Below are 27,344 nucleotides of genomic sequence, written 5' to 3'. Positions count from 1 at the left end.
TTGCACAGGACATGTTTATAGGATAGCACTATTTATCAAACAATAACTAGTAAATTGAATAAAAGGGAGGGAAAGACTGCAATAGAGCCTTCTCGGCCCCAAAAGGGTAATGCAGAATTATACTCCTATTAATCTAGTTGGTTTTGATGCTATTTCTCCTACTTATCATGTGAAAAGATTTGATGGTATCACTATGCTTTCCATTCAGTCAGGAGACACTAGTGTGCCTTTTAATTACTGATGGCATTTTCAGGTGCATAGCAAACTATTTATTTTATTTCTCCAATGACATACTGCAGGAAATTCACAAGGAGACGCCTCTGCTGATTTGCAGACAGGCTGAAGAATACATTATACATCACTTAATTCAAGAGTAAGCTCTGTTAATTTTTGAAAATGGGTGCAATTACAGATTAATTATATTCATTGTACATTCATTAATTATTGTGGATTCCCTGGGGGTTTGTTCCTCCTATGCATGTCTCCTCTGCAGTCCCATTGAATAAAACTTTGAAACATGGCAGATTACAATACAGACATTCTTGAACTCATGTTCATAAACAGAACACCAAGTGGGGCCTCATTCATTTCAGTAAAAGAAAAGTATGTGAAAAGATCCTTCAGTAAAGAATTATGTGCATATAGGTCTTCCCACTTAATTTTGATTAATTCAAAAGGTTTTAAAAGGCAGGATTGCTCTGTCTATACATGGGAACATCTGTGCATCCTTTAAAAAATATCATTGAAAAAGGGTAAACCAAAAACAATACTGTGGTACCTTAGATGCAGGTGAGATAAAATGGCAGGTCATCCACCAGGTCTAAGGCCCCTGCTGGCTTGCACTGGCCTGGCAAGGAGGGAGGAGTGGAATTGCCTTTTTGTCTCTGCTAGTCTGTAAAATAACTTGTTTGCACACCTACCACCAATGACCACACTACACACTCTGGGAGGCATCTACACCTATAGAGTTTTCCACTAGAATATGAAGAACTGCTCCTTTCTGGCACTAAAGATTTGTCCCATTTTGCTCTTTCTCATGGGGGTGGGGGGGTGTCGAAGCAGATTTGCTTGCTGAATAAATTTATTATTGTTTAAACCTTTATTAATACATAAGCCATAATAAAGATCACAAGTTCACTTTGTGATTTAGAGCAATTTAGTGATTTAGAATAAATTAGTCTTTAAGATACCATCAGACTCTTTCTTGTAATAGTAAACCAACAATGTTATGCTTTTGGAAGCTACTGCGATCAAAAAGTATATTTCATTTAATTAGGTGTACTTGCTGTTGTTTTTTCTGGCTGCCCTCGAGTCAACCTCGACTCATGGCAACCCTGTGATTGAGACATCTCCAAGACCCCATATCCACTACATCTGTGCTCAGGTCTTATAGGCATGCTTTCTTGCCTCTCTTTCTGCTGTCTCCCATGTTTCCTAGCATCTTTGCCTTTTCTAATAAGTGTTTCCTTCTCATGATGTGGCCAAAGTATGACAATCTCAGTTTAGTCATCCTGGCTTCCAGGGAGAGTTCCGATCTGCTCTATGACCCATTTGTTTGTTTTTTGGCCATCCACAGTATCCTCAGCAGTCTTCTCCAGCATCACCTCTGAAATGAGTTGATTTTCTTTCTATCTGCTTTTTTTTTTAAAAAAAAAACTGTCCAGCCCTCGCTTCTATACATGCTGATGGAAAATACAGTCGTTAGGACGATCCTAACTTTAGTATTCAGCATCATATCTTTGAATTTTAAGATATTATCTAGTTCTTTCATTGCTGCCCTTCCCAGTTCTAGTCTTCGTCTGATTTCCTGACTGCAATCTCCACTCTGATCAATGTTTGATCCAAGGTATGGGAACTCTTTGACTATTTCTATTTTGTTGTTATCTAGGATGAATTCATGTAGTTCATCCGTGGTCATAATTTTTATTTTCTTATTATTCAGCATTAAGCCTACCTTAGCATTTTCTTCTTTAACTTTCTTTAGTAACTGTTTCAAGTCTTACTTGTTTTCTGCTAGTAGTATGGTGTTGCCCACATATCTTAGGTTGTTAATGTTCCTTCCTCCTATCTTCAGTCCTCCTGCCTAAGAATCTAAGCCTGCTCTGCCTATGGTATTTTCTTCACACAGACTGAATACATAGGGTGATAGTGTGCAGGCTTGCCTGATTCCTTTGCCAGTTCAGAACCATTCTGTTTCCCCATATTCACTTCTGACTGCCGCCTCTTGTTCTGATTACAAATCATGCATCAAGACAATCAGATGTAGTGGAACTTCCATTCCTCTAAGAGCAATACATAGCTTTTCATGATCTAAGCAGTTGATGTACTTAGATATACTGCTAAGTTAAAAATTGAAATAGTGACATTGGTGCAGAGAGGAATCACTAATTCAAAACACTATATGTGGCAGGACTACACAGTTTTGATCAATTGCATTGTGAATCAATATCCAATTGGTGCATATCCTTGAAATCTTCATTTTCCCCCATTTCTCTTTCATGTAAATTATTCGCTTTTCTAAACATTCTTTTATTCCCTAATAGATGGCTTTGTTTATAAAACTGGGTCAATTTGCAATTTTTTATTCTCTATGGGGAGGAGGTGAAACAGGATCACTTTCTTTTCCCAAGAAGCTTAGTCTTCCCTAGAGGTATCTAAATAGGGCATGGGGGTACAAATGTTGTGTCAGAGGTAGGGTAAATTCTATGAAAGGATTCTACAACAACCAATGTGTGGCTCCCTTTGTGAATAATTGTGTAATTGAGTTTTACTTGCATGAATGGTGGTAGAAGTTAAAACTAAACTGGCTACACTTGGACACTGTCAGCCAGTAAAGCATCGACACACATCCTTGAAAAATGTCAACCACAGTGTAAGACTGGGACATAGCACAACAAAAGGAGGGGCCTGTCCTGAACTACTGCAACTTTAGGCTAATATAGAAATCAGGAGCCTTTAATCAAGATTACTGAAGCAGGAAACCAAAGAATGTGATAACTAAAAAGGCTCTAATCCTGTACAGAGCTGTGCCACTTACTTCCCATGCATTAATGGGATTTAAGCAATCTGATTGTGCACAGGACTGCAGCCAAGAAGGACATTTTGCTTGACTGTAAAGATTAAAGCTGCATTTTGAGCATAATGCCTTGCCAAGAAGATACACACTAATGTGTCTTTTCTCCCTGTATGGAAAAATGCTTCAGGGATGGTGTATGCAACCAAGCAAGGAAATGCTCCTCTGCTTTAAATATTTAATTCTGTTATTTATTTACTACTTTTCTTCAGACACTGTGATGCCCAAATCAGAAATAATGTATCCACTTTACCAAACCATGGTTTGTAGCAGTAGGAAAACCTGATCACCTTGAGTATTCAACATCTCCTTGTCTCTTTCCCTTCCTTTTTTGCACTAGCTTGACCTGTCCCCATGAGGTATGAAATGGGATGCTACAGTTTAAAGACTGCCTAAGGATTGCAGATTATATTTTAATCCTGGTTTGCAAACCAGAACTATAGACACTGCTCAGTTTTCCCAAAAGTATATGAGAAAATGATAGAATATAGATGCATTTTTTAAAAAAAATATCCCACTAAGCACAGTTGGCAAGTTCAGTCAACATGAAATTTGGTTAGTTTCAAACAGGAAAGGATGCTTTTGAAGTCCTTCGATGACATCCCAGAGAGTAGAGGGCAGAGAAATGTACACAAACCGAAAGCCACAGTCATCATGTTCACATAGGGTTAAAGCAGAATTGGCCATTGCCCAGGGTTGAAGGCCCGCATTGGCCCTCCATCGCATCTTAGACCCCTACTATCCCTTCTTGAAAGCAAATGTTTCCTGTTGATCTCTTAACATTTTACCAGCCACCCATCCTGTCTTCAATAGCAGGTATTACTGATATCTCATTTGGGCAGGTAAGTATGAATTTTTCAGCCTCATTCCATTTTGTAATGAAGGTCTCTTGCCTACTTTTGTACTGAATTTAACAGGAGACCCTGTCTTTCTAGTGTGTTGAGGTCAGTTTAACCACATTTGGGGTTTATCTACACTAGAAATAATGCAGTTTGACATCACTATGGCTTGAATCTGACAGCCCATTAAACCCCACTTCTGAGAATCTTGGGAGAATGGTGTTTACATGCCACACACTCTGAAAGTACCTGGAACCCCCCAGAAGCTGGCCAGCTGCTCAGATTTGGATGGCAAGATACTCCAGCAGTGAAGTTGTCCTGGAGCTGTGGTGGGGCTGGGAAAAGCACCTCTTTCCTGGCCCAAATAGGATTGGATTTTTTCCGCTCCTATTTGGGCTGGGTTCAGGGTGGACTGGGGCTGCGGCGTCTGTTTGCCGCAGCCCTAATGCATCTTCAGTGGGGGCAGCTTCAAGGCATCTGTTTTAACCCCCAAACTGGCATGGCTCCATCCTACAGAATCCTGGGATTTGTAGTTTTGTGAGGCACCAGTGCTCTTTGACAGAGAAGGCTAAAGATCTTGTAAAACTATAAATCCCAGGATTCTATACAATGGTGCTATAGCCCTTAAAGTGGTGTCAAGCTGCCTTATTTCTAAAGTGTATATTTTCCCCTAGTTTTGGCAGGAGGTAAAAATACTACATGACTTAGCCTGAGCTGTAAACTAGTTATTTAAAGTGCTAAAACCATTAATAGGCTTTGGAAAGCTCCTTCAACTTCAAACTAAGACCTGGAGTTGATTCTGCACCTGACTAACTTGGGACCCACCAACCATTACTGGCTAGCGGTGGAGTGGGTGCAATCAGGAAGTGTATCTGGGATCATTTCCTATGGTACTTTCTGCCTAAGGATAGATCTATCCCTGTGAACAGCATCAGCTCACCCCACTCCTGTTAAAGAAGCAGTAAAATCACTCACAGCTTTCCAGTTGCAAGGTGCATGTCTGTTTGTCCATAGGGTATTTAGTCAAATCCATACTACAGGCAACTGTTGTCGTTATCCTTTAAAAGCAAAGTACAGATGGTTACCCTCTATGCGTAATAGTCAGCATCAAAAATAGAAACAAATTATCCTACTTATTACAGCTTTTTTTAAAAAAGGGAAAACATATGGCATGGGGGAAATATCAGCTGATGTTTTATGAAAGCAAAGCTATTAATTTATATTCTGCTTTTCTGAAGGATTTTTTGATAGCAAAATCAAATAAAATGTATAATTAAAAATAAACAAAGGGTCTAAACTATCACATAAAAGTGAATGTTAGAATGAATCATATGCTTATTTTGGTCACAGGCCTTTAAATGGATATTACATTATAAAAGTAAAATAACAACAGCAGCAATAAAATGTAAAAGCAACAACCAGCAGTTCCAAAAGTCATTAAAAACAGGAGTCTATTAAATGATAAAAGGCAAAAATAAAATGTCTTCAGGAGATATCAAAGAATAAGCAAGAAGCACTGGGAATCTTCACTAAAAAATTACAGCCGCAACACTACGAATTTGTCTCTTCTGATTCCATTTGGATAGACGCTGGACAGCAAACTTAAATCTCAGAAAAATTTATATTGGAGGTGACAGCTTTGTTCCCTCTCCTTTACAATACCCTTAGTTCCAATACCCTACCTACTCACTAGGGCCTACTGTAATGAAGGCTATGCAAACTGCAGACTTATCTGAAATGCTTTGGATCAGGAGTGTTTTGGATTTTGGAATACATGTATTTCATACTCAACCTGTATGTGTAACTAAAACTGTATCATTTTCCTTCGTTGTACTCTGTCTTGATTTCTCTATTCATCTTGTTTTCTTTCTGTCCACCCCCCCCCCCCCCCCGTAAATATGGTTTTTAATTACACTGGATTTCATTTAAACAATTTAATAAATGTTTACATTTATCAACCAGGATGAGCTGAGATACTTTTTATTTGCTTACTAGAAATTTATCTACTTCCTTTTCCAGATCCTGGAAGTACCGACTACATTTTAAAAGAAACAGTTGTGATATGGATAATATTTCTACATGTGTCACCAACTTTTCAGTTCTTTTGCCATGAACTTAGTCACTTAGATCACTAATGCTTGCTGACTTTCTGGCTTAGAAGTGACCTGTTTTTCATGGTAACTTCCACAATCTACCAAAAGGAAAACTCTCTTCCCTCTGCGTTGGCTTTGTGATATTGTGCAGTAAAATCTCATTGACTATGGGACAATGGCATCATCACATTGATGCTGTAATTCCATACTGTCAATACTGCTTTTTAGCCTGTGTTCATACAAACTGATTCTCCTTTATCTGGAATTCCAAAACCTGAAATATTCCAAAATCCAAAACTGTCCACATGGGTGGCTGAGAAAGTGACACCCTTGCTTTCTGATGGTTCAATATACACAAACTTTGTTTCATACACAAAATTATTTAAAATATTGTGTAGAAAATTACATTCAGCCTATGTGTATAAGGTTTATTCAAAACATAAATGAATGCCATGTTTAAACTTTGATCCCATCTCCAAGGTATCTTCTTATATATATGCAAATATTCCAAAATATGAAAAACTCCAATATCCAAAACACTTCTGGTCCCAAGCATTTTAGATAATGGAGCCCCAAACTGTAATGTTTAAAAATGGTTCTAATGCACCTAGAAATTAGATAGTGAACACTCAAACTTGAAAAAAGGCAGATCTGGCACAGTGGGGAGTGGCAAATCTGCTCTTGATCATACTGCCTTTCCTCCTACAGTTGCTCTGAGTTGTATCTGAGGGCTCCCAATGACAGACCCAAGAAAGCACACAATCCAGCATTGGAAGAGTTTCCAAGAACTCAGTGGCTATAAAATCAAGAGAGGATCCACAACCTGATGGTGGGATACATTTTGATCCGCTCAAAGCTACTATTTTCACACTTAACATTCTATATATTCTACATGCAGAGAGAGTCCTCCTGAAAAGCCTTTTCATTAATTTCCGTGGGAAACTGTTATCCTGTGTATTCTGTATTGGGAAATGAAATGTAGGGATTTTCACGTGTTCTGTATACAGAACGAATAACTGGATTAAAGGCCTAGTGTAACAATTACTGCCAATGTATCTGGTGAAAGGGAAGCTGACTAAATGAAAAAGGCCAATAGTCATTGAAATCAGTCTCAGAAGTGTGTACAGAAGCTCTCTGAGAAAGCACAGTCTGAGTAATAAACATACCGTATAGCATAAAGGACAGTTCCATTGGGATATATTCTGATTAGACGGTTTTCAACAGTGATATCATGAAGAAAAGACTTTTTTGAGTCCACTATAAAGGTGTCTGGTACCCAAAGCATTTCTACGAGGCGACCATCTAAACTTAAGCTCTTATTGCCCTCAAAACAAAGGCGTTCATCAGTCCATCGCTGTCTTAGGAATATAGTAGCTGTATAATCCTAGGAAAAAAGAGCAATTTAAAAAACAATTTGAAGTAGGCATCTAAGATGGAGCCATGGCAGATAAAGCAGTGCTAAACTGCATTAATTCTGCAGTGTGGCAGCAGCCCTAGTCAACTATTGCTAATTTAAAATTATGGATTGAAATTAATTTGATCCATAATGAATTCAATTCAATTTAAAATGAATTGGAATTAAGTGTCAATGAATGGTCCATAATAGGATTAAGTTTTCATCTGTGTGTTTGTTACCAGATCATGTGAAAACTCTTGGATAAATGTCTTCCAAATTTTGGAAATATGTTTAGGATGGTCTGATTTAAAATCTAGGTTATGTGCTCTATGCAAAATCCACTCTGGGGGCTGTTGGGTCACTAATTTCCTTGAAAACAGCTGGACCAAATCTGCAAGGTATGTGCAGGTCAACAATTTTGCTAATATTTAATACTAGCAAATATTAATATTGGGGGGGAGGTCTTTGTTAATACTGTATATAATGAAATTAAAATTTGAAATAAATTTTTAAAATTTAGAATGAATTTGCGGCTCTTGGGCAGTTACCCCACCTGAAAAGACTTCCACAGCCCTGTAGAAGTTGTTCACACCTGCTATATATGCTGTTCTTTTCAGAAAACTCACAGTGAAAACAAACACTTAGTGTCTGAGATTCTACAACTGGAATGGACAACTGTAGAAGGCTAGAGGACTACATCCCTGTGCACTCCCTGAAAAACAAATATGCTTTTACCCCCAAATGCTCTCTGGGGGGCAAGGGGAGCCTATGTACCATGTATTCAGTTCTGCCCTAGACCATTTTAGGTCTAGGAGAGTCCTTTTTTTAACAAAAGAAAGTGAGTGGAATTCACTTGTTGTTCATTTTCTGTTTTAAAAAAGAATTCTCTTGGGCCTGAATTTGCCAGCAAAAACATGGCAAAAATGCTCTCCATACCAGTAGAGGGAATTTGGGGGCACTTTTTTTACACCTGGGGTACTTGGGGGCCACAAAAATAGTCCAGGTGCTGCATAGAGCCTACAAGTTGAATTTTGCCCACCTATATCAAGCAGGCAAAATTAAACACTCTACCCTCACAGTTCCATGTTCTTCCCCCTGGCAAGGGACTGCCACCACCGCCACTGGTGCTTACCATTGAGGAGAGGAGACAATAAAGGAATTCAGATGAAGAACAATGTACTAGTTTCAGCTCTGGGTTGGAAAGTACAATAACATCCAAAATCCCAAAGATGTTGTTGATGTGTTGTTTCGCATGGCTAATGGAATCCAAATTTTATCTCCTGAACTTTAGAAGCCTTTGTTCCCAGTGTCACGTAGCCAGAAGGAGGAGGGACCTGCTTGCACAGCTATCCCTCCAAAGAACAACACACCAACATCTTGAGAAAATGCAGACCAGCATCTAACATTGTCATTTTATTTTATTTTATTTCCTGTATGTTTCTTATCACCTTTGCCCAATGAAGAAGCCAGTGGAGCTTTGAAAGCTTGCATCATGTATTTTCTGCATTTTGGTTATCCAAATAAAAAGTACCATTGTTTTGTGAATTTTGGATGTTATTCTACTTTGCTATGTGGCCAACATGTCTACCCCAGAAAATCTTCTCTGGACTAGAGTGCCTCCCTCCTCTCCCCAAGGGGCCAAGAACAACCACATCATCACAGTCTGAATGCCCCTCTCCATTCCCCACCAGTAAACACCAGCAGGCCCTCCTGAATCTTGACAGCTGCCAGTGCAGGGTTTTGAACAGGATGCAAAAAACCTAGATAATTAGCCCCTGCAACCTGCCCCCAAATAGATAAAACATGTGCATTTGGGTGAGCTTCATGTTGTTTTAAATATGATCTTGGTTCTAAGTCATGAAAGTCAAGACATATACTTGGAAAGACAAATGGAAACTTTTCCTGCCGGAATTATTGCAAGACTCATCTGATATAGGGAGACTCTATAAAAATATTGCCATACCATGTTTATTTCTGATATTGTGTCGATGCTTGCTATATCCATGCTCATTCCTATTGAGACAGGGCCATCTGAAATAGATGCACAAACATGAACACACAAAAATGAGTATATAAGCAATAGGAAATCAGAGGAACATTGAACGATTTATTTTATTTATTATTTATTTAAGGTATTTACACCCCACCCTTCAGCCCTAAACTAATAGAGAGTGTCTAATTTGATAGCTGGTTTGTTAAATATACTGTATTGGTTTTCAATTGAATTCTGCTTGAAATCCAGTCATAGGTTGGAGGTGAGTTCCACTGGGGGTGGGGTGAAATCAACAGAAGAGACTGCAATGTAAAGGAGCTAACTAACATCCTAGGTCCAAAATATACTGCAGAAATGATCCCTTTTGAGATCACTTTAAGTGCCCCGGCTCAATGCTAGGGAATTCTGCGAACTATAGTCTTCTCTGTCAGAGAGCTCTGATGCCACAATTCCCAGAATGTTGTAGCACTATGCCAGGACAGTTAATGCAGTCTCAAACTGGAATATTTCGGCAGTGTATTTTGGATCCATTCGTCAGGAGTGCTTTCTGTGGGGGGGGGGGGTTAGACTGGATGATCCCTGTGGTCTCTTCCAACTCTATCCAGTGGGTTTGCATGGCTGAGGGGAATTTGAACCCTCATCTTTAGAGTTGTGTTCCAATTTCCAGACCACTATACCAAGATGGTTTACTATTCAACACATAGATAATTCTAATTGATTAAATGGAATTACTATAATTGAGTTTAAAATGTGGATTTAGCCTGGATTCATATTTGTGTCATAGAATCTAATTTTGTTTACATAAATTAAAGAGAAGTAATGTGTTATCCGGGCCTCCATAAGCTAAAGGCACCTGATCCTGCTGTGGAAGTTAAGGAGAGTCAGTACTTGGATGGGAGACCACCAGTACTTGGATGGAAGAATACCAGGTTTTCTGGCCTTTATTTCACTAGAAAGAACTGGTAAAATCACCTCTGAATATTCTTTGCCCAAGAAAACTCTTTAAAGAATTAATGGGATCGGCATGAGTGGACAGGTCACTTGAAGGTACATACACACACAATATTATATCCATACCAAAATGATAAGAAGCACAGAATTAACAGATATATCACCTCCAGAAGAAAATTCCTTCCCATCCTTATATGCTCTTCCATAACATCTACATCATGTAAGTTTAACAGGACCAGGTGGTCTCAGAGCAACAGAAATGAAGACTGCACAATTTGGATTCATTTGCCAATAATAAAACTATTATTAGGTTATAAACCTTCTGGGACAGAAAATAGTAATCCCTGTGACACAGGGGATGAATGCTTGATATTTTTCCACTCAAGGATAAGAATACTGATTAAATATGAGGACAGTAAAGCCAAATTATTTGTTTAAAATAATGTTAATTTGATATAGGTGGATTTCAATATTAAAAGCATATACATTTTATTTTTTAATATGTTTTTATTTGTTAAATAAAAGTTGTTAAAAACATAAAACACATGACACCACTAACAATGCAAACATTACAATCACATACACAAGTTCTACACTTATTAACACACTAACACACATTACATGCGTTACATATTTTCTTCTACATCCTCCCATGTATTTCCAGTATTTTTATACCTCATGCTTGTCTTCCTTTCTTTACTAATATCTTTTACAGTTTCTGATTTTTTAAAGGAGATGGGGAGGCCAGGGACGTAGCCAAGGGGGGGGGGGTTCTTGGGGTCCGGACCCCCCCTTCCATTAGAAAAATGAATGGTGTGTGCTGCTGTGCCGCCGCACCTAAGCCCCATTATAATGGTGGCACTTAGTCTGGACCCCCCCCCCCCTTCCTAAAATCCTAGCTACGTCCCTGGGGAGGCTCTAACTAAACCAATCTGGCAAAAGTAATCTGCTCATTAAAGCTCACAAAAACAAGGAATCTAGATTCCAGTATCCACAGTCAGTATTCACAGAATTCACACCGCATAATTATAATGATGAACTTTATTTATATACCACCTTTTCCCTAAGTCTGAGTCTCAACATGACTTACCCATTAAAAAGGACGTAATTAAAAACATACAAAAGCCACACTAAAACTGAATTAAACTAAGGGCCATATTAAAAACATACTCTCTAAAAGATTTTAAAAACAATAGATTTTAAAACAGTACAGCACTGAAAGCACTTTTTCAATGTGAAAACTTCAATTCTTTTAGAAGTCTTTACAAGTTTCATTCTAAAAATTCTAAAATTCCCAAAGGATGTGGATGAGAATGACTGGTAACATGGGACCAAATATGTGGAACCAAAATTACTAAATTTGAGCTATTCTTAAAAAAAAATAATCAGTATCACAATTACCATTTTTCCCAGTCATGTCCTTAAGCAAACCTGTTTTAATTCAATTAGTTCAAAAACACTGCAGATTTATACTCTTTCTCTCTCATACAAACACACATATATGTTTTCTGTGATTACGGGAGCAATAAAAATTGAGATAGATGCAATGAGGGTTCCCTTCCCTCTGAGCCTTCCATCCTTCTGCTTCCTCCAGATGTCAGTCAGTGGTGAGGTGCTTCTGGGGATGCCATGTGGATCTGAAAGAGTGTTTGAACTGCTACCTAATTTGTTGCATTTTTGTGACTTTACTAACGTTCGAGAAGAGAACTTCTTTAAATGTAGTCACAGCTACCTACCTTAAGGCAAGAATAGGAGAACATACTATTTGAATCTTCATATCTCAGTTGTGACAGGACAAAAATAACTCTGAGGTAAGGGTGGATGCGGATTAAAGGGAATAAGCAAAGGCCAGCCCAGCCTCCTGTGGAAGGGAGTTCCATGTGAGAGCAGCCCTGAGAAAGCTCTCTCTCATGTCCTCACCAAGCAAGCTGGTGATGGTGGTGGGACTGAGAGAAAGCCTCCCCTTGAAAATCTCAGGGTTCTGGCAGGTTCATATGGGGAGAGGTGGCCTTGCAAATAGTCTGGACCTGAGCTGTGTAGGGCTTTCTAGGTCATGACCAGCGTTTTGAATTATGCCAACGAAGCTGTTTCAGCAAGAATTATTTGTTCCCTATAACTGTCCCCAGTCGGCATTCTGGATCTGCTGTAATTTCGGGCCCAAACAGACAGGCCAAAATAAAGCTGCTTCGGGTCACTTTGGAGGTATTCTGTTTAAATTATGCATGCGTCCTAAGAATCTGAAAGCCATGCCAAAGCCATGCTCCAGTCCCAAGGACTGGAGCTCAGCTTTGGCACAGCTTCTGGCCTCTTAAGATGCAAGTGTCATTTAAACAGCATACTTCCAAAGTGACCCAAGCAGCTTTATTTTAGCCTGTCTGTTCAGGTCCTTACAATAGTCCAAATGGAATGTAATCAAAGAAGGTGTCTCTATGGCCAGATTTGGCCATCCATGATGCAACAAAAAAAGAAAAAAAGATCTCAATATTCCTGATCTTTTCCAACACTTCGAGGAACTTTTAAAAGTTCTTCCTTTTCCTCTCCAATAGATGGGGATAGAGATCTCTTGCCTTTTTTTCTGCTTGAGAAGTCCAAAGGAGAATACCAAGGAGTTTATCAGACACGAGCTTTTGGCGATTTTTCCTACCTATCGCGCAATGTTAGCGTCACCAACATTGCACAATAACGTTCTTCCAGACGCCATTCATTTCTATGGGAGCCCGTTGTGCAACGCTCCCGTAGTTTTAGCGTCATTCCTCCCCTTTTTGGGCACTACGGGAAAAAAGGGAAGTCAGGCCTTTGTCTCCCGTTATCCTTGCGAATGTGTTGTGAAATGGTTTGGTGTGGTAGGCAGCAGCGCAATGCAACACAAAAGTTACTGATTGCAAAGTTCCCATGATGCAGGGCTGCTTTTTCACCCCATTCCCATCCAATGGGCTTCCTTTTTCAGGACAACCCCGGGGGAGGTGGGGAGGGGGGTTGCTCTGCCCTGCGTGAACACCTAGGAGGCTAGAAATTTAAGGGACCCCTAAGTGTCATCCATTCCAACCCCATTCCTCTGCCCTGCAAGAACACTTAGGAAGCTAGAAATTTAAGGGGCCCCTAAGTGTCATCCATTCCAACCCCATTCCTCTGCCCTGCAAGAACACCTAGGAGGCTAGAAATTTAAGGGTCCCCTAAGGGTCATCCATTCCAACCCCATTCCTCTGCCCTGCAAGAACACCTAGGAGGCTAGAAATTTAAGGGTCCCCTAAGGGTCATCCATTCCAACCCCATTCTTCTGCCCTGCAAGAACACCTAGGAGGCTAGAAATTTAAGGGTCCCCTAAGGGTCATCCATTCCAACCCCATTCCTCTGCCCTGCAAGAACACATAGGAGGCTAGAAATTTAAGGGGCCCCTAAGTGTCATCCATTCCAACCCCATTCCTCTGCCCTGCAAGAACACCTAGGAGGCTAGAAATTTAAGGGTCCCCTAAGGGTCATCCATTCCAACCCCATTCTTCTGCCCTGCAAGAACACCTAGGAGGCTAGAAATTTAAGGGTTCCCTAAAGGTCATCCATTCCAGCCCCATTCCTCTGCACTCCTTTTGTGTGTGTGTGTGTATATATATATATATATAAATGTGTGTTCTGCGTGAATATGTGCAGAGATATGTATGTGTTTGTGTGTGTATTTTGCCTTGATGTGTGAAATAGGATACAAGAAATCAAGGGGACCCTAAAGGGGCATCCAGTCCACCCCCTTCTTCTGTCCCGGAGGAATAAATGTGAATATAAAGACGCATGTGTGTTATCAGCTGTTGTGGATACTGTGAATATGCCGAGATATTTATTGGTATGTGTCTCTGGCATATATGTGTATATCAGTCTTGTCTGCCTGTATTTATAAAGAGGTGTGTGTGTGTGAATATATATATATATATATATATATATATATATGGATGTGTGTGTGTGTGTTCTATATGTTTATGTATATGTATATGTGAGGAGAATGGGGTCTGTACCTATAGGTATATCTAATCTATGCAAGGGACCCCAAAGGGTCATCCAGTCCAGCCCCTTCTTCTGTCCTGAGGGAATACATAGGATCGCAGAGATGGGAGAGACCCCAAAGGGTCATCCAGTCCAGCCCCTTCTTCTTCTCTGAAGGAATAAATAGGACCCTAGAAATGGACGGGACCCCAAAGCGCCATCCAGTCCAGCCCCTTCTAACCCTAACCCTTCCCCCCTCCTTTTTGTTAAAGAGCCAGGCACAAAATGCCCCAAAGCGTGCTCATTTTGTCAAACACACCTCTTATGATCTGCCCTTGGCCCCATTTTCAACCCCAAAATGCAAGTTAATGCATCCTGTATCCCCCACTCCTTGCCACCCCAGAATGCCTCTTGCACATGTAATAATAATAATAATAATAATAATAATAATAAATTCATCACCTCGTAAATGCCAGAAAAGGATGCGATTGTCATGCATTCTTTTATGACTTTAAAAGCACTTCAGAGCTATCCCTGCATTCCTTGCAAAAGCATGTATCGTTTTGCCAATTGCCTATTTGACAACAGCAAGAAACGTAACATTCGAATGTTACATTCGCATTTTAGCATGGATTCTCCAAGGAAAAAAGTGCCCTTTCATTGTTCCCTTTCATTAGCTGACTTCCAGCAAAGGGATACTGTTGCAAAGCACACACACACACACACACACACATATATTCCGCAGGAAAAAACGCAACAAAACATGCGCTCATTTTGCCAAAAATAGTTTATTTAAAAATGGAGGAAAGTGCCTGATGGGAACTCTGTTCATGCCCTGCCTTTGACCTGATCTGAACTGCCCCCTTTCCTCCTGCTTACACTTTGCCATTGCCTTCCACTGAGGCTGAGACAGAGTGACCTGTCAGTTCCAACTGACCCATGGAATCAAGTTGGGAATAAAATGGAAATGCAGCGCAGGCATTCTGACAGTAGCACCTGCATATAACACAAACAATAATAATAATAACAACAACAATAATAATGGCGCTTAAGTTCCAGGAGCAAGAAGAAAGCAAGCACCCCAAAAATCATGTGCATAAATTGTCAAAAGAGGCTGCTCCTGCTGCATCCATTTCCCTACATCCCCAGCTTCTCTCCACAGCCCTATTTCCCTGGGCAATCCTTCTCCTCCTCTTCCTTCCTTCCGACTCTTACCTCCCTCTGAGCTGCCCTGGGTCCTTCATCCTCCTCCTCCTGCTCCATTATAGGATGCCCTCCGTGGCTCCCTTCTTCCCACGGCTCCTTCCTCCTCCTCCTCCTCCTCCTCCATCACTTTCTCCACTCCCCCCCACCAAAAGCCACCCTGATTTCCCCTTTTGCCTTCTGTCACCCTTTGCATCCAGATTCCCCCTTTTCCTTCGGCTCTTTCCTTCTCCCCCTCCCCTCCGCTAAATAGGACCCTAAAGATGGGGGGACCCCTCGCTCCCCCAGAAGCACAAAGGTCACGATGCCACCAAAGCCTCCAAAGGGCATGCGCAAGGATTTTGATGCAAAATGCTCGACAGAAACGGAAGGCGCTGGTGTAGTAGACAGTTCTGCTATGCATGGTTTCGCATCACGCAAATCGCAACTTTCGCGCAATTGTAGCGCTAACATAACGTTACGGGGGAATGACGGAAAAGCAAGCAATGTGGTAAGACATCGTGCGAAACAGTCATTTCACAACGTTCTTTACACTTCCTTTGCGCAATTGCAGGGTCCAAAACTTGAGTCTGATAAACTCCCAAGAAAAGACAACATCTACCAACAGATATGAATGTTTGATTCTGCAGTCAATATGAGATGAATACCTATACAATAAATTCTTTTTATTCAGTCATTTCTTTAAGTAGAGAAGCTTTTTGGCTAGAGGCAAGGGAGAAATACAGCTACATGCAGAGTTATATATACTACAGCTCACCTATAAATGAATATATTTCACTAGACAGAAATAAACAGATTAAGGTGTTTCACTATATTGGACACTTCTCAAAGGTAAGATAACAATGTATTCAAGCTGCAGCAGCAAAATGGAAAAGTGAAATGTATGACCAGAATTCTTCCTCCACTGGTTGGCTCTACAAAACATGCTATGACTCATTATCACAAACTATAAGTCAAAAATAGCTGAAGAAATCTGATGGAACAATGTGGTGACAATAAAGTATTCCTAACTGAGAATTTGCATGCAATCATCTCTTTTTGCAACTTACATTTTGGGCTTGATCTCACATATGAGCTCACCATCTGAAGTGTTCAACATGTGTGACTGCACTGCCACTGATCCAGGCCTACAGGCAGAATCTTTCTATCATCTCAAACATAGTATCTTTCAGTGGGTGATGGTAAGGTGTTCATCAGATATTCATCAAGTGAAACAGCTCAAGCAATATATATATATATATATATATATGGGGGCTTAACATCACTGGCGTGAACAATCCTTGGTCAATTTGTTTGCTTTGATATGCTGGTTGTTAATATATGCATAAATTCTAGCTACACCCAAGAAGCTTCCTTGGTCTCATGAAGCTGTTTTGTGAAGCTATTCAGTTCCATGAATCTCTAATAAGTTGTTTCACAGAATATTTTGTGATGGGCTGATATGATCTCATATCAAAAGCCCAGTCCTTCAGTGCCTCCATCTCTTCTGTCTAAAACCCTATCTCTTCTAGATAACTCCTTTAGCTGAAACAGGAATTACTAGGGGAGAATCCAGATTTTGTCTAGGCAATGCAAAGTTCCATTCAATAAGACAGGACAAAATTCAGTTTCCAAAAGCATAATGTACTAGTTTTCCTCACAGCAATGTTCAAGTGACTAGTAGCACCCTGGATAGCTCCCTGTGGAACTCAGTCTGAAGATCTTTGCAAACAGGACGAACTGTAGTTTCAGTTAACAGGAAATTTAAGCCTCAGAAATTAAACAGCATTTCTAGTAATTAAAAGTATTTGTTTATCATCTCTGAGTTGCTAGAGTACCTGAGGCAATGCACAATAGATAAGAATACAAATTATTCTGCATAAATAGATTTAACTATTTTATTTTTTAAAAAGCAACTTTAACAATTTTTAAAAATTGTTCATTTTAATTAATACAAAGCCCCAAAACTCAAGAGTGATGGAGCCAAATTGGTTTACATGACACCACAACCATGCAAAGAATGCAATAGGATTTCCTTTGAAGATCTCAACTTCAGGCCAGGCTCATTAGATTAGCACTTTGATTATTCAAGAATGGCTTTGCCTGATTCACCAATTGCTGGCTGCAAAGGTAACATAGAATACTGTATGCAAAGGGATCTTGCAGCACCTTACACATTCTTGAACTCTAGAATTTTCTGAGATATTCCTTATTCAGCCCATGGTACCTTTTGATGCTCCATATATCATTCTCTTGTGTTTAAAGCATCTATCTCCCTGGGCAACAGGAGGTAGAGCAATCAGCAGCAAAACATCTGTCTCTACTTTTGTATAACTCATTTCAGAATTATTAAAAGGAGAGGTTCAGTGGGAAACTCAATGCATTTCTTTGATTTGTAGTAGCTATAAATGCCTCTTAGTAACCTACTTTAATATAAACATGTCACTCAAATTATTACATTGACAGATGACACAAAAATATGCTTTTCCTAACATCCAATGTGCATGTATTCAATCTCCTTATATATAATTATGCATATGAAAGAGCTATGCTTATAGCAAGAGATTCAGTTGGATTAATATTTCCCTAGTCTCAATAAAAACAAAACACAAAGAAAATATTAATCTTCTTCAGTATTTCTGGCAGGTCAACCATGATTTCTGTAAAAGTGCACTAGGAATCACTACTGTTCCCCAGATAAGAGTTGGTCTAATACATAAAGCATGTAAAATTAGTTTGAGGAGCTAGTATTTACTTACTTATTTAAATATTTGTATTCCTGACATGTACCTTAGGCTCTCATGGCGGAACAGAGATCAGTTTAGCACCTCCAAGTGATGAATAGTAAACAGATGGATAACAAATAGTATAGACTGATAACTTAATTTGTTTCTTCCACATGATTGGATTATTTAGGATATGTGAGTTCTTTTAATATAGGTGTGGGTAACATATAGTCCATGGGCCTCCAACTTGGCATTCCCCCTCTACTGTTTTTGCCACCACACCATTAATTTTAATTTTAATTTTAATTTTTTGCACAGCAGCAGCAACTCCCCTTTCCCTGCACAATGTCTAAAATATAAAGTGCATGGAGTGGTTTAGAGCAGAATCACACTCCTAGAAGCCTCTGTCTAAGATGACAGTTGGTGGTTACAAAATGCAACTACAATGCATTACCACCAATGTGTGCTCTTGTCTTCAGGAAGTTGACCACTCATTGCTCAATATAATGCATTATTTGCACTGCAGGCCATAGGCTTACTCTGCCCTTGCTTTGCTTGCTTACTTTGTTACTTCGGACAGATATAAACGTTCATGAGCCATCACCGTAAGAATAAAACTCAATCTTCAGACTCATTCTAACCTCTGGAATTTATGGTATAAATCATCACATCCTTTCAAAATAAATATCAGAAATAGCGGCCAATGAAAACTGTCATCGTGGGCCTCTTTCTTGCTTTTTCTAGACCTTATTCCTGTCAGAATTTATTTATTTTTTTCCCTACTTACTGTCAAAAAATGGCCGTAGATACTTGTTATATCCTTTCATTATCTTCTGTATCGTTGGAGGAAGAATTTCACCTTTTCCTTCAGCTGGGGAAACTTTTGTTAATCTAACCATAAGGAGAAAAGAGAACAGAAGGGTTAGTTGAGGGTCATGGTCAGAGATGTAAAATTGTGCCTGTTGATAGATTTCTAACTTGAGAGTGGTTATTTTTATGTTTCATAATAGCTACATAAAGCAAAACCATCACCCCAGGATTTCTGACTTGGTAAACCCATTAATGCCTTGTCTTTTGGTTTACAGAAATTGTTTACAAATGCCCTAAAGCAGCTGAATGAATTTATAAAGTGGTTCATTTTTCTGTCACTGGTCTTGTGAGATATCTGACAACAAAAGCTGGGCTAAATTTGTTTGCTTTGCATTTTAATACAGGCTGCCCTGGTTCTTCAGTCCTGACCTTAAACAAACAAGAACAGAATCATCCTTCAGTTTTTGAGCTTCCCTGGATAATGTGATACCCTTTTCTACTTAAAAAATTGTATTTAAAAAGGTAGACTCTGGGGAATCCTGTGTATAAAAAGGCAGGCATGGAATTAGAGGGGGAAATGTTTTAACTTTTTTTAATTAACAAAAAGCAAGCTGATGCAGAAATGGGACAGAACAAACTTGAACAAAGTGTGAATGTTATAGAAAGCCAAACAAGCAAATTCATTCATGCCTGCATAACTGTAGACCTTTCCTCACCGGTCACTTCTTTTTATATAACTAGAGATGTGCTTAATCCAACTAGCCCAAGGGAGAACATGCAGAGGAGGAGGTTGTTTTCTAGAAGAAATATCTGTGTATTAATCTCCCAAAGTCTTTTTTGACTCCACAGTTAACAAAGATGAAGTAGAAACACTGGAGAGCATACATGAGGCACTTTCTAAACAAAGCCAGTATCATTTAGACACATGAAATAAAAGTAAAGATTTTTGTCTTCAACAGCTTATGTTATAATAAATATGTTTCTTGAAGATGTCTTTCTGTGGTTTTTTGGTAATGGTGTGTGTGCATAAATGGTAACATATTAGTCTTAAAGCTTAGTGTTCCTTTTGAGAGCCAGTGTTAACCTCAATACACTGATATGTGGCCCAGTTCTGACAATTAGTGATATACACAAGGGAACTCTGCCTAGGAATAACTTTAGCCATTTCACTTCTCAGCATGATAAAGCAGGACATCTCTATTACCCAACTTAACCAGGAAATCTTGATTACCAGTTTCAGAATAAGCTAGGATTTTAAGACAGGTTAAAATTTCAAAAAAAAAATACAATGTTTTAGACACCTTCAGGCTTGCTGAAAGGTGCTGTGGAAGAGAACTGCACACGCACGCAAGACTTATTCGTATCTCAGTTTATTAAAATGAGATATGATCATCTGCATGCCGCCTGAAACCCTGTATTTTTCTTCTTCTTCCTTATTTCTCATTCTTTCTTAGGTATTTTCTTTTCTTACATATTTTACTTTATTTATAAAATTACTTCTAGACCACCTTTTATACCTAAGGTGAATTGCAATGCAACCAAACCTAATATAATCACATTAAACTGAATTAAAAACAGAAATCGGAAGCACAATTCTAATAAAATATAATAGGATTAGGCAAAATAATCTTCTGGTGGGAGAAATGCCCTTTTGCTGGCAGACCTCTCTTCTGTTGGATTATCTCAAAACCTAAAGGAGAGAACTGATAACTAAGCACACTATGAAGCAGAAGTAAAACCTCCTTCCCCCACAAGCAAGGGTCATCGCTTCTTTAACCAGTTTCAAAACTGAGTTGAAAACTATATTGTTCAGGGAAGCGTTCCCAGGCATTGTGTGACTGTTTATCCGATTGTTAACTGATATTTGATTTGATTTTATACTTGATGTACTTAATCTTCTGCTTCCTTATTTTATCTAATTTCATCTTGTATTATTGTCTATTGTTTTATATGTATTTCATAGAATGTACACCATTGGCAGGTTTCATTTTTATCGATTTTATTGTCTATATGTACAGCGCTGTGTAAATCTACAGCGCTATATAAATAAAGTATAATGATAATAATAATAATAAAAGATGCTGATAGATGGTCACTTGTTTTATTTCTAACTAATTTAAAAAGTCCTACACGTTTTGGGCGCTATCAAAGTTGGCTTTCTTCCAGGTTCCACTTAAAAATATACAAATAAATTCCATGAAATATATTATCAAGGACAACACAAAATTAGTTATATTCTTTTAAAACATATGGATTACATTGTTATACACATCAAAGTGCATTTAAACAGAAATTTCTGTTGGACTGTTTAAAATTAATAAGAAATAAAACAAGTGCCCGTCTGTCAGCACAAGGAACTTTGTCTCCTCTTTTGCGTTTAATCTCAGACGCCTGTCAACAGAAATGTTCTGTCTGCTACAGGCTATAATTCTGTTGGTGTTTTACACATGCATAAATTCAAAGAAAATGGTGGGTAGGTGTGAAAAGAGAAGAGAAAGGAAGGAGGAGTTGAATTGTACCACATCCAAACCTCCTCCAGCCTAGGGAAACAGATGTTTCACTGGCACAAAATTAGGCCAGTGCAAGGCTAATCCTAAATTATTTCCAGTTTCTGAACACTCTTCAAAGACAGCCTCAAGTAAAACACTTTACAGTAGTCTAAATGGGATGTAACCAATTGGCCATGCTGTCTGGGGCTGATGGGAGTGTGAATTCAACAGCATCTTAAAAGACATAGGTTTGCCGCTGTAAAGGTGAGGAATCTATGGGCATGAATTATGGTGAGCAATGCACTTCCACAGGACCTACACACACGTCACTTTCCTTTGGTGCAAGAGAAAGGGAGTGACGATTACACCTTCATTTTAGAACAAACCACAGTGCCACATAATGTCCAGGTCATCATGACTTGTTCTAAGCAAACAACACAAGATCACACTCCCATAAAAGTACATATTCAGAATACATAATTTCAATTTATTTCCAGAAGCCTCACTTCTTCTTTTCAGTGCCATAATATTAAATAAAGGCCTGCACACGATCAAGCAATCATATGATTTGCTTACTTCTCTATTGGCTAAGCTGTGTGTTCAGAGTATAATGTTCCCAGTCACAAAACACAAATAAGACGCAAGCCTTGTTTGCTGGTACCTAGGGGAGAAAACTGAAGTGTGATTTTAAAAAAAATCATATCCCACAGAGTTTATAAACGCAAATTACTGGCAAACAATGCTTTTAAACACCTTTCTTCACTACAACTTTTTCCATCTCTGGGAAAGAGACCTTCCAGTGCTCCCACTATGCTCTGCCATAAAATGCATGACTGAGCCAATTTGATTGTTTCCAAATTAGGTAGTCAAATTCTTTAGGCAGGCCCCACTTTTCTTTGAATGTTTCTATAGTGACTAGCACAGTATAGTCAAACATAGCATAGTTCACCAAAAGTCAAAGGAAGCATGAAAGGAAAATGCATAGTAATCAACATTCTGGAGCAGGGATAAGGAAAATATGGCAATGGATTTTTTTTCAATCCAAATGTCGCACTGCAGTACCCATTATCCATCAACACTGGCTAGGGCAGATGAAAATTGCAGTCCAGTAACTGGACAGTACAAGCTTTACTCTCCAGGTTTTATTTCCAAATGACTCTGTGGCTAATCTACTCATTTTTGTTCATAGTATAAATCAAGGACTAGAGAAAGTGCAACTCTCCAGATGTTATTGGAGTGCATTTGCCATCAACTCTCACCATTCCTTTGCTGTCTAAGGCTGATAGGAAATGGAGTGCAACAAGATCTGAGGGGCCACACATTCCCCAGTAGAGTTAAGTTACAAAAGAGAGAGCTACAAATGGGCATGTTAAGATCTAAAGTCTAGCTCATTATTCACTTGGCTGTGGTGTTTTCAGTGCCATCATCATTAGCTCTTGCTTGTTTTTCTTTATCAAATAACAGATGATGTGGGGAGAGCATAAATCTAGTTTGGGACTGGCATGTAGAAGAAGGGATGGTTTAACATTTTGCCACTACTGGGGTGGTGATCCAGATTCTTCTCATGGCTGCTATCTGTCCTAAGGAGAAAGCTGTGATTGAAAAGGAAAACTGATCCAAATGGTTGATCCCCTATGACTGTTGTTTAACAAAGAAAAACCCGTTGTGCGAGAGACAATTACATGATTTTCTTTGCAACTAGTTCAGCCTTCAGCTGTGAGGATTGAAATGCAAGCTACTCTAGTATAAAGCTCACTGATGTTCCTGCATCAATTAGACCCTCACAGCTAAATATAGCCCACAACATTTTGGCAAAACAGCAGAATAAAACTGTAACAAACAAATACAACTAAAAGCATTGCAATTATTTGTTGAAAGTGAATATGAGAAGATCATAAAGCTGAACTGATTATGGGAGGAAGAGTAGCCACATCATCCATCAGTAGTCATGGTATTGACTATTGATGAGGGATATTAAAATCTCCATCTCAACTTCACTGTATTTCTTCTAATCCCAACTCCATTCTACTCTTTGATCAATTTAGATTAGGGTGTGTGCATACGTGTGTGCATGCGCATGTTGTTTTGTAAGGGAATTTTTGTGTGGATAGTTTTTGTATTTGAAAAAGTGTTTGCCTTTTTAAAGTAGCCATTTTCAGTAATTTTTAAATGTTTTTCAAGTTCTAAACACACTTCACCATTAAATAACAGACCTGCAAGTTTGCAACTTTAGTAGCCAGCTTTGCAACTTTCTTTAAATGCCAGAATGAGGCTAAAGGAAGCAAACTGAGGCAACAGCATGTTTAAAAGATTCCAGACATAGGAAGGGGTTCTTCCCTGCCTCAAAGCTACACTCCTCTTATGCTCAGTTGCAGGGAAACAGGGCTGCATCTTCACTGTAGAAATAATACTTTCTGGCACCTCTTTAACTGCCATGGCTCAATGCTGTGGAATTCTGGGATTTGTAGTTTTGTGAGATATTTAGCCTTGTCTGTGAGAGAGCTCTTGTGCCACAGGCAACTACAAATCTCAAAATTCCTTAGGATGCAGATATGGCAGTTTAAGTGGTGTCAGGCTGCATTAATTCTGTAGTATGGCAACAGCCAGGATATCACTCTACAGTACTAACACTGGATTGGCACTTGTGTAGCTGTCTAACAATCTCAGTTGTTGTTTTCATCATCTGGAAAGCCCCAATAATCCTCTTTTGTTCCATTTAAAAATAATCCTGCATGCATAGAATAACAATAGAATAAATACTGTTGCTTACCTGCATAATATCATTAGAAAAAGGGCTATAAAACCCCAGCTCAAGGTGCACATCATTGGAGTTGGCTCCAAAATTCCTATTATTCCCTAAAAGCAAACAAAGAAAAGCTTGACTCATACAGCACTATGGAAAATGAAAAAAGACTTTTAACAGCTGACATGAGGATACTTAAGGCAATACCTGCAAAAGCAACTTGTGGGAATGGTAGGTACTAACTGTTTACTGGCAGGGGGTTGGACTGGACGACCCTTGTGGTCTCTTCCAACTCTACGATTCTATGATTCTAATGATGGAGTTTGGAGGAGGAACAGGGTTTTCTAATTTTGAAGTGGTGTGGTTTTATACCCAAGCCCTAAATAAAAATGATTTCTTCCCATTTAAACATCTTCAGAAATACAATACAATCTCTATTGTGATCATATTATCAACAAAAGTACAAGCTAATACTGTTATTATGGCTGCTCAACAATCCTGTCTCAAGCAAATTGGGAGACCTGACTGGTTCTGACTCTGGAAGAAAAAGGCTATTCAAAACTTCTTGTTAATCCTACAGCTTTCCCACTCTGCTGGGCTTGCTTCCTTTATGGGAATTCTGGCAATGGCTGGCCATAGTTGGGTCAAACCCAAGAATGGGTATGATAAGATTAGGGTGAATGTTGATTTTAGTGATCATTACATGTGACATGCTTTATTCAGAGAATGGATGAAATTTAAACGTCAGAACATGTCCTTATGGGTTTCTTCATAAGAAGCTTTCTTGAAGATGAAGATGAAGAAGATGAGGTACCAGAACATTCTGGCAGACCAAGCTGAATCTCTCACCAAACTACAAATCCCAGGATTCCACAGGAAGGAGCCATCACACTTAAAAGTGGTGTCAAACTACTTCATTTCTGCAGCCTGGAAGAGCTGCATGATCCAGCTAAGCCAATGTCTTGCTTCTACTGTATGCCAGCCAGGTAATTCCAGCAAGCCATATGAAATATCACTAAGGCAACACCCTTGCCACTGACATTTGCAGTGCAATGAAATGATGTCTCTGTACAAGAAGACTGCATCAACTGTCATAACTAATATCCTTTCATACATCTGTCCTCCATTAATTTGTCCAATCCTTCAATAGTTTTCCAAGCCATTAGCCATCAATCACCACACCTCACTGTCCCTTCCCCAAACAACTTCTTAAAAAATGATTTGGCACTGATTACTTCGAGAACCTGGAACATTATATTACCAGTGGAATCCCTCTGTCAATGTTTGCCATGCTGGCTAGGCGAATTTGGGGAGTTGTAGTCCGAAAGAATAACAGTCCCAAGCTCTGGTTACAAGAACTCAGACAACCGCTAAGTTCCTACCAGTGTTTTGATAACTTTCCCTGTTACAGACTAGTACAATCAGTTTAGTTGACCACCAGCCCATCTGCCCAACAGCAAGAACCCTATATGTAATCTGTACATATCTTTTTCATGACTGGTTTCCTCAGTCAGATGATCACTAGCTTGAAATGGTTACTTGCCTACAGTATGATTCCTTTTGGATCCAAATGGATAATTAGACTGAGAGAAAAAGGGCCCAGCCTAGAGATTCCAAGGTACATCAAAATGTAAGTGAAGGACAAGATGCTGCAACCCATTCCATGTACAGAAAATGAGCAAACTGCCAGTTGAAACTTGCTTACTTAAAGTGGCAATGGGGAAAAAATCCTCCACTGTACCTGAGAGCTGCAAATAAATATAGGGGATGACAGGGAGGCAATGTGGCACATAGAGCTTTGTTCTTTAATGACTCCCACCGCTCCCTGCCTCTCTTTGCTTGACAGTAGACCTGGAACGTCCTTGATCCTAGTGATCAGCTTAAGAGGAAAATCAATGTGAAACATATGTATACAGATTATATACACCACCTCTGCAGTATGTAAGTGGAAAGAAAGCTATCTTGATCACTGGGCAAGATAGTTCCTGTTGTTATTGCTTTCAAGCTCACTGTGACGTTTGATGAATACCTCCTAGAGTTTTTTCTGCACAATTTATTCAGAGGAAGTTTACCACTGCCTTTCTTTTAAACTGAGAGAGTGTGACTTGTCCATGGTCAACCAATGGGTTTCCATAGCAAAGCAGGGATTCAAACCCTGTTTTCCCTGAGTCCTAGTCCAACATTCAAATTACTACATGATGCTGGCTTTCTTGACAATCCCTATAGACTTCAGATGGATCCTGGACAATTAGCATCATCTAAATGCCTATCTTTGTGGGCATTAATATTCTTCCAGTGCACAAAATGGTTCAGAGCTTCCAAGCCCTTGTCCTTCCTGATAATTTTTTTTTCTTCCTCAGAGGTCCTATTCCCAAGCACATCCACTTTCTTTAAAACAAATCTTAGTCTCCATGTTCTGCTGCAGCTTTTTGACAGCCTCTGGCTTGAAGAGCCTGGAGAATAAGCCAAGGGGCAAAGCCTGAACAGGCAAATGCATTTCTTTCGCTTCCTCCCAGGAAAAAACATCACCCTCAAAACCGCTTACAGCTAGAATGTACATTATATTTCCACAAGGAAAACATATCCACAAAAGCACATATTATAATTATATGCCTAATTAGCTTCCTTGTCTACTTCAATAATTGCCTTTATTTACTTTCTTATTTACCTGGTTAGGTGATGTTAAATTAAAGGGGAAGATAACATTACCACGGGAAGAAGAAACAGAAGACTCTAAGGAAATCTTTGGTAGCTAGCAGGTAGAACTGGGAAGCAAGTAAAATCGAGAAATTGTAGAATTATTACAAATATATATTAGGAAATAAAGAAGAGTAGCCCAGGAAACAGCAATGCCACAGGACTTCCAGGTCCAGCTGCCGGATCCACTCTCTGAATCTAACTAATTGATGAGAAGAAGCCAGAAGTCATGTCTGCTTTCTCTTATAAGCTACAATTTTACTGCCTTCATTTGGCTGACAAGTTAGCTCCTGGCATGCCAGTCAGCCAACTTCTAATTTCTAACAGCATTTGAAATCTTTGCCTACCAAAAGCACAGTGCAAGGAAGACAGCTGAGACATAT

The 27,344-nt window shown here is 39.2% G+C and overlaps 1 protein-coding gene across 1 annotated transcript in view; it reads right to left on the bottom strand.

Annotated features, from left to right (window-relative positions):
- The window catches only part of LOC149318654 (gamma-aminobutyric acid receptor subunit pi-like), a 51,973-nt gene extending 27,599 nt beyond the window's left edge, over positions 1-24,374 (bottom strand). Inside the window, exons 1-5 of the mRNA XM_089507844.1 lie at positions 24,292-24,374; positions 19,010-19,113; positions 9,365-9,432; positions 7,172-7,389; positions 4,888-4,970 (exon numbers count right to left, since the gene is read on the bottom strand). Of these exons, the coding sequence (XP_089363970.1) occupies positions 4,888-4,970; positions 7,172-7,389; positions 9,365-9,432; positions 19,010-19,113; positions 24,292-24,347 (529 nt within the window). The 5' untranslated portion in view covers positions 24,348-24,374. The remainder of the gene's footprint in view (positions 1-4,887; positions 4,971-7,171; positions 7,390-9,364; positions 9,433-19,009; positions 19,114-24,291) is intronic.
- Between the last annotated feature and the right edge of the window lie 2,970 nt (positions 24,375-27,344).

This window comes from Sceloporus occidentalis, unplaced genomic scaffold, assembly GCF_023333645.1.
Source record: "Sceloporus occidentalis isolate IW3139 unplaced genomic scaffold, rSceOcc1.0.p SCAF_2, whole genome shotgun sequence".
Taxonomy (NCBI): Eukaryota; Metazoa; Chordata; class Lepidosauria; order Squamata; family Phrynosomatidae; genus Sceloporus; species Sceloporus occidentalis.
Note: the sequence above shows the minus strand (reverse complement) of the source record. Positions and strands in the feature narration are given on the sequence as shown.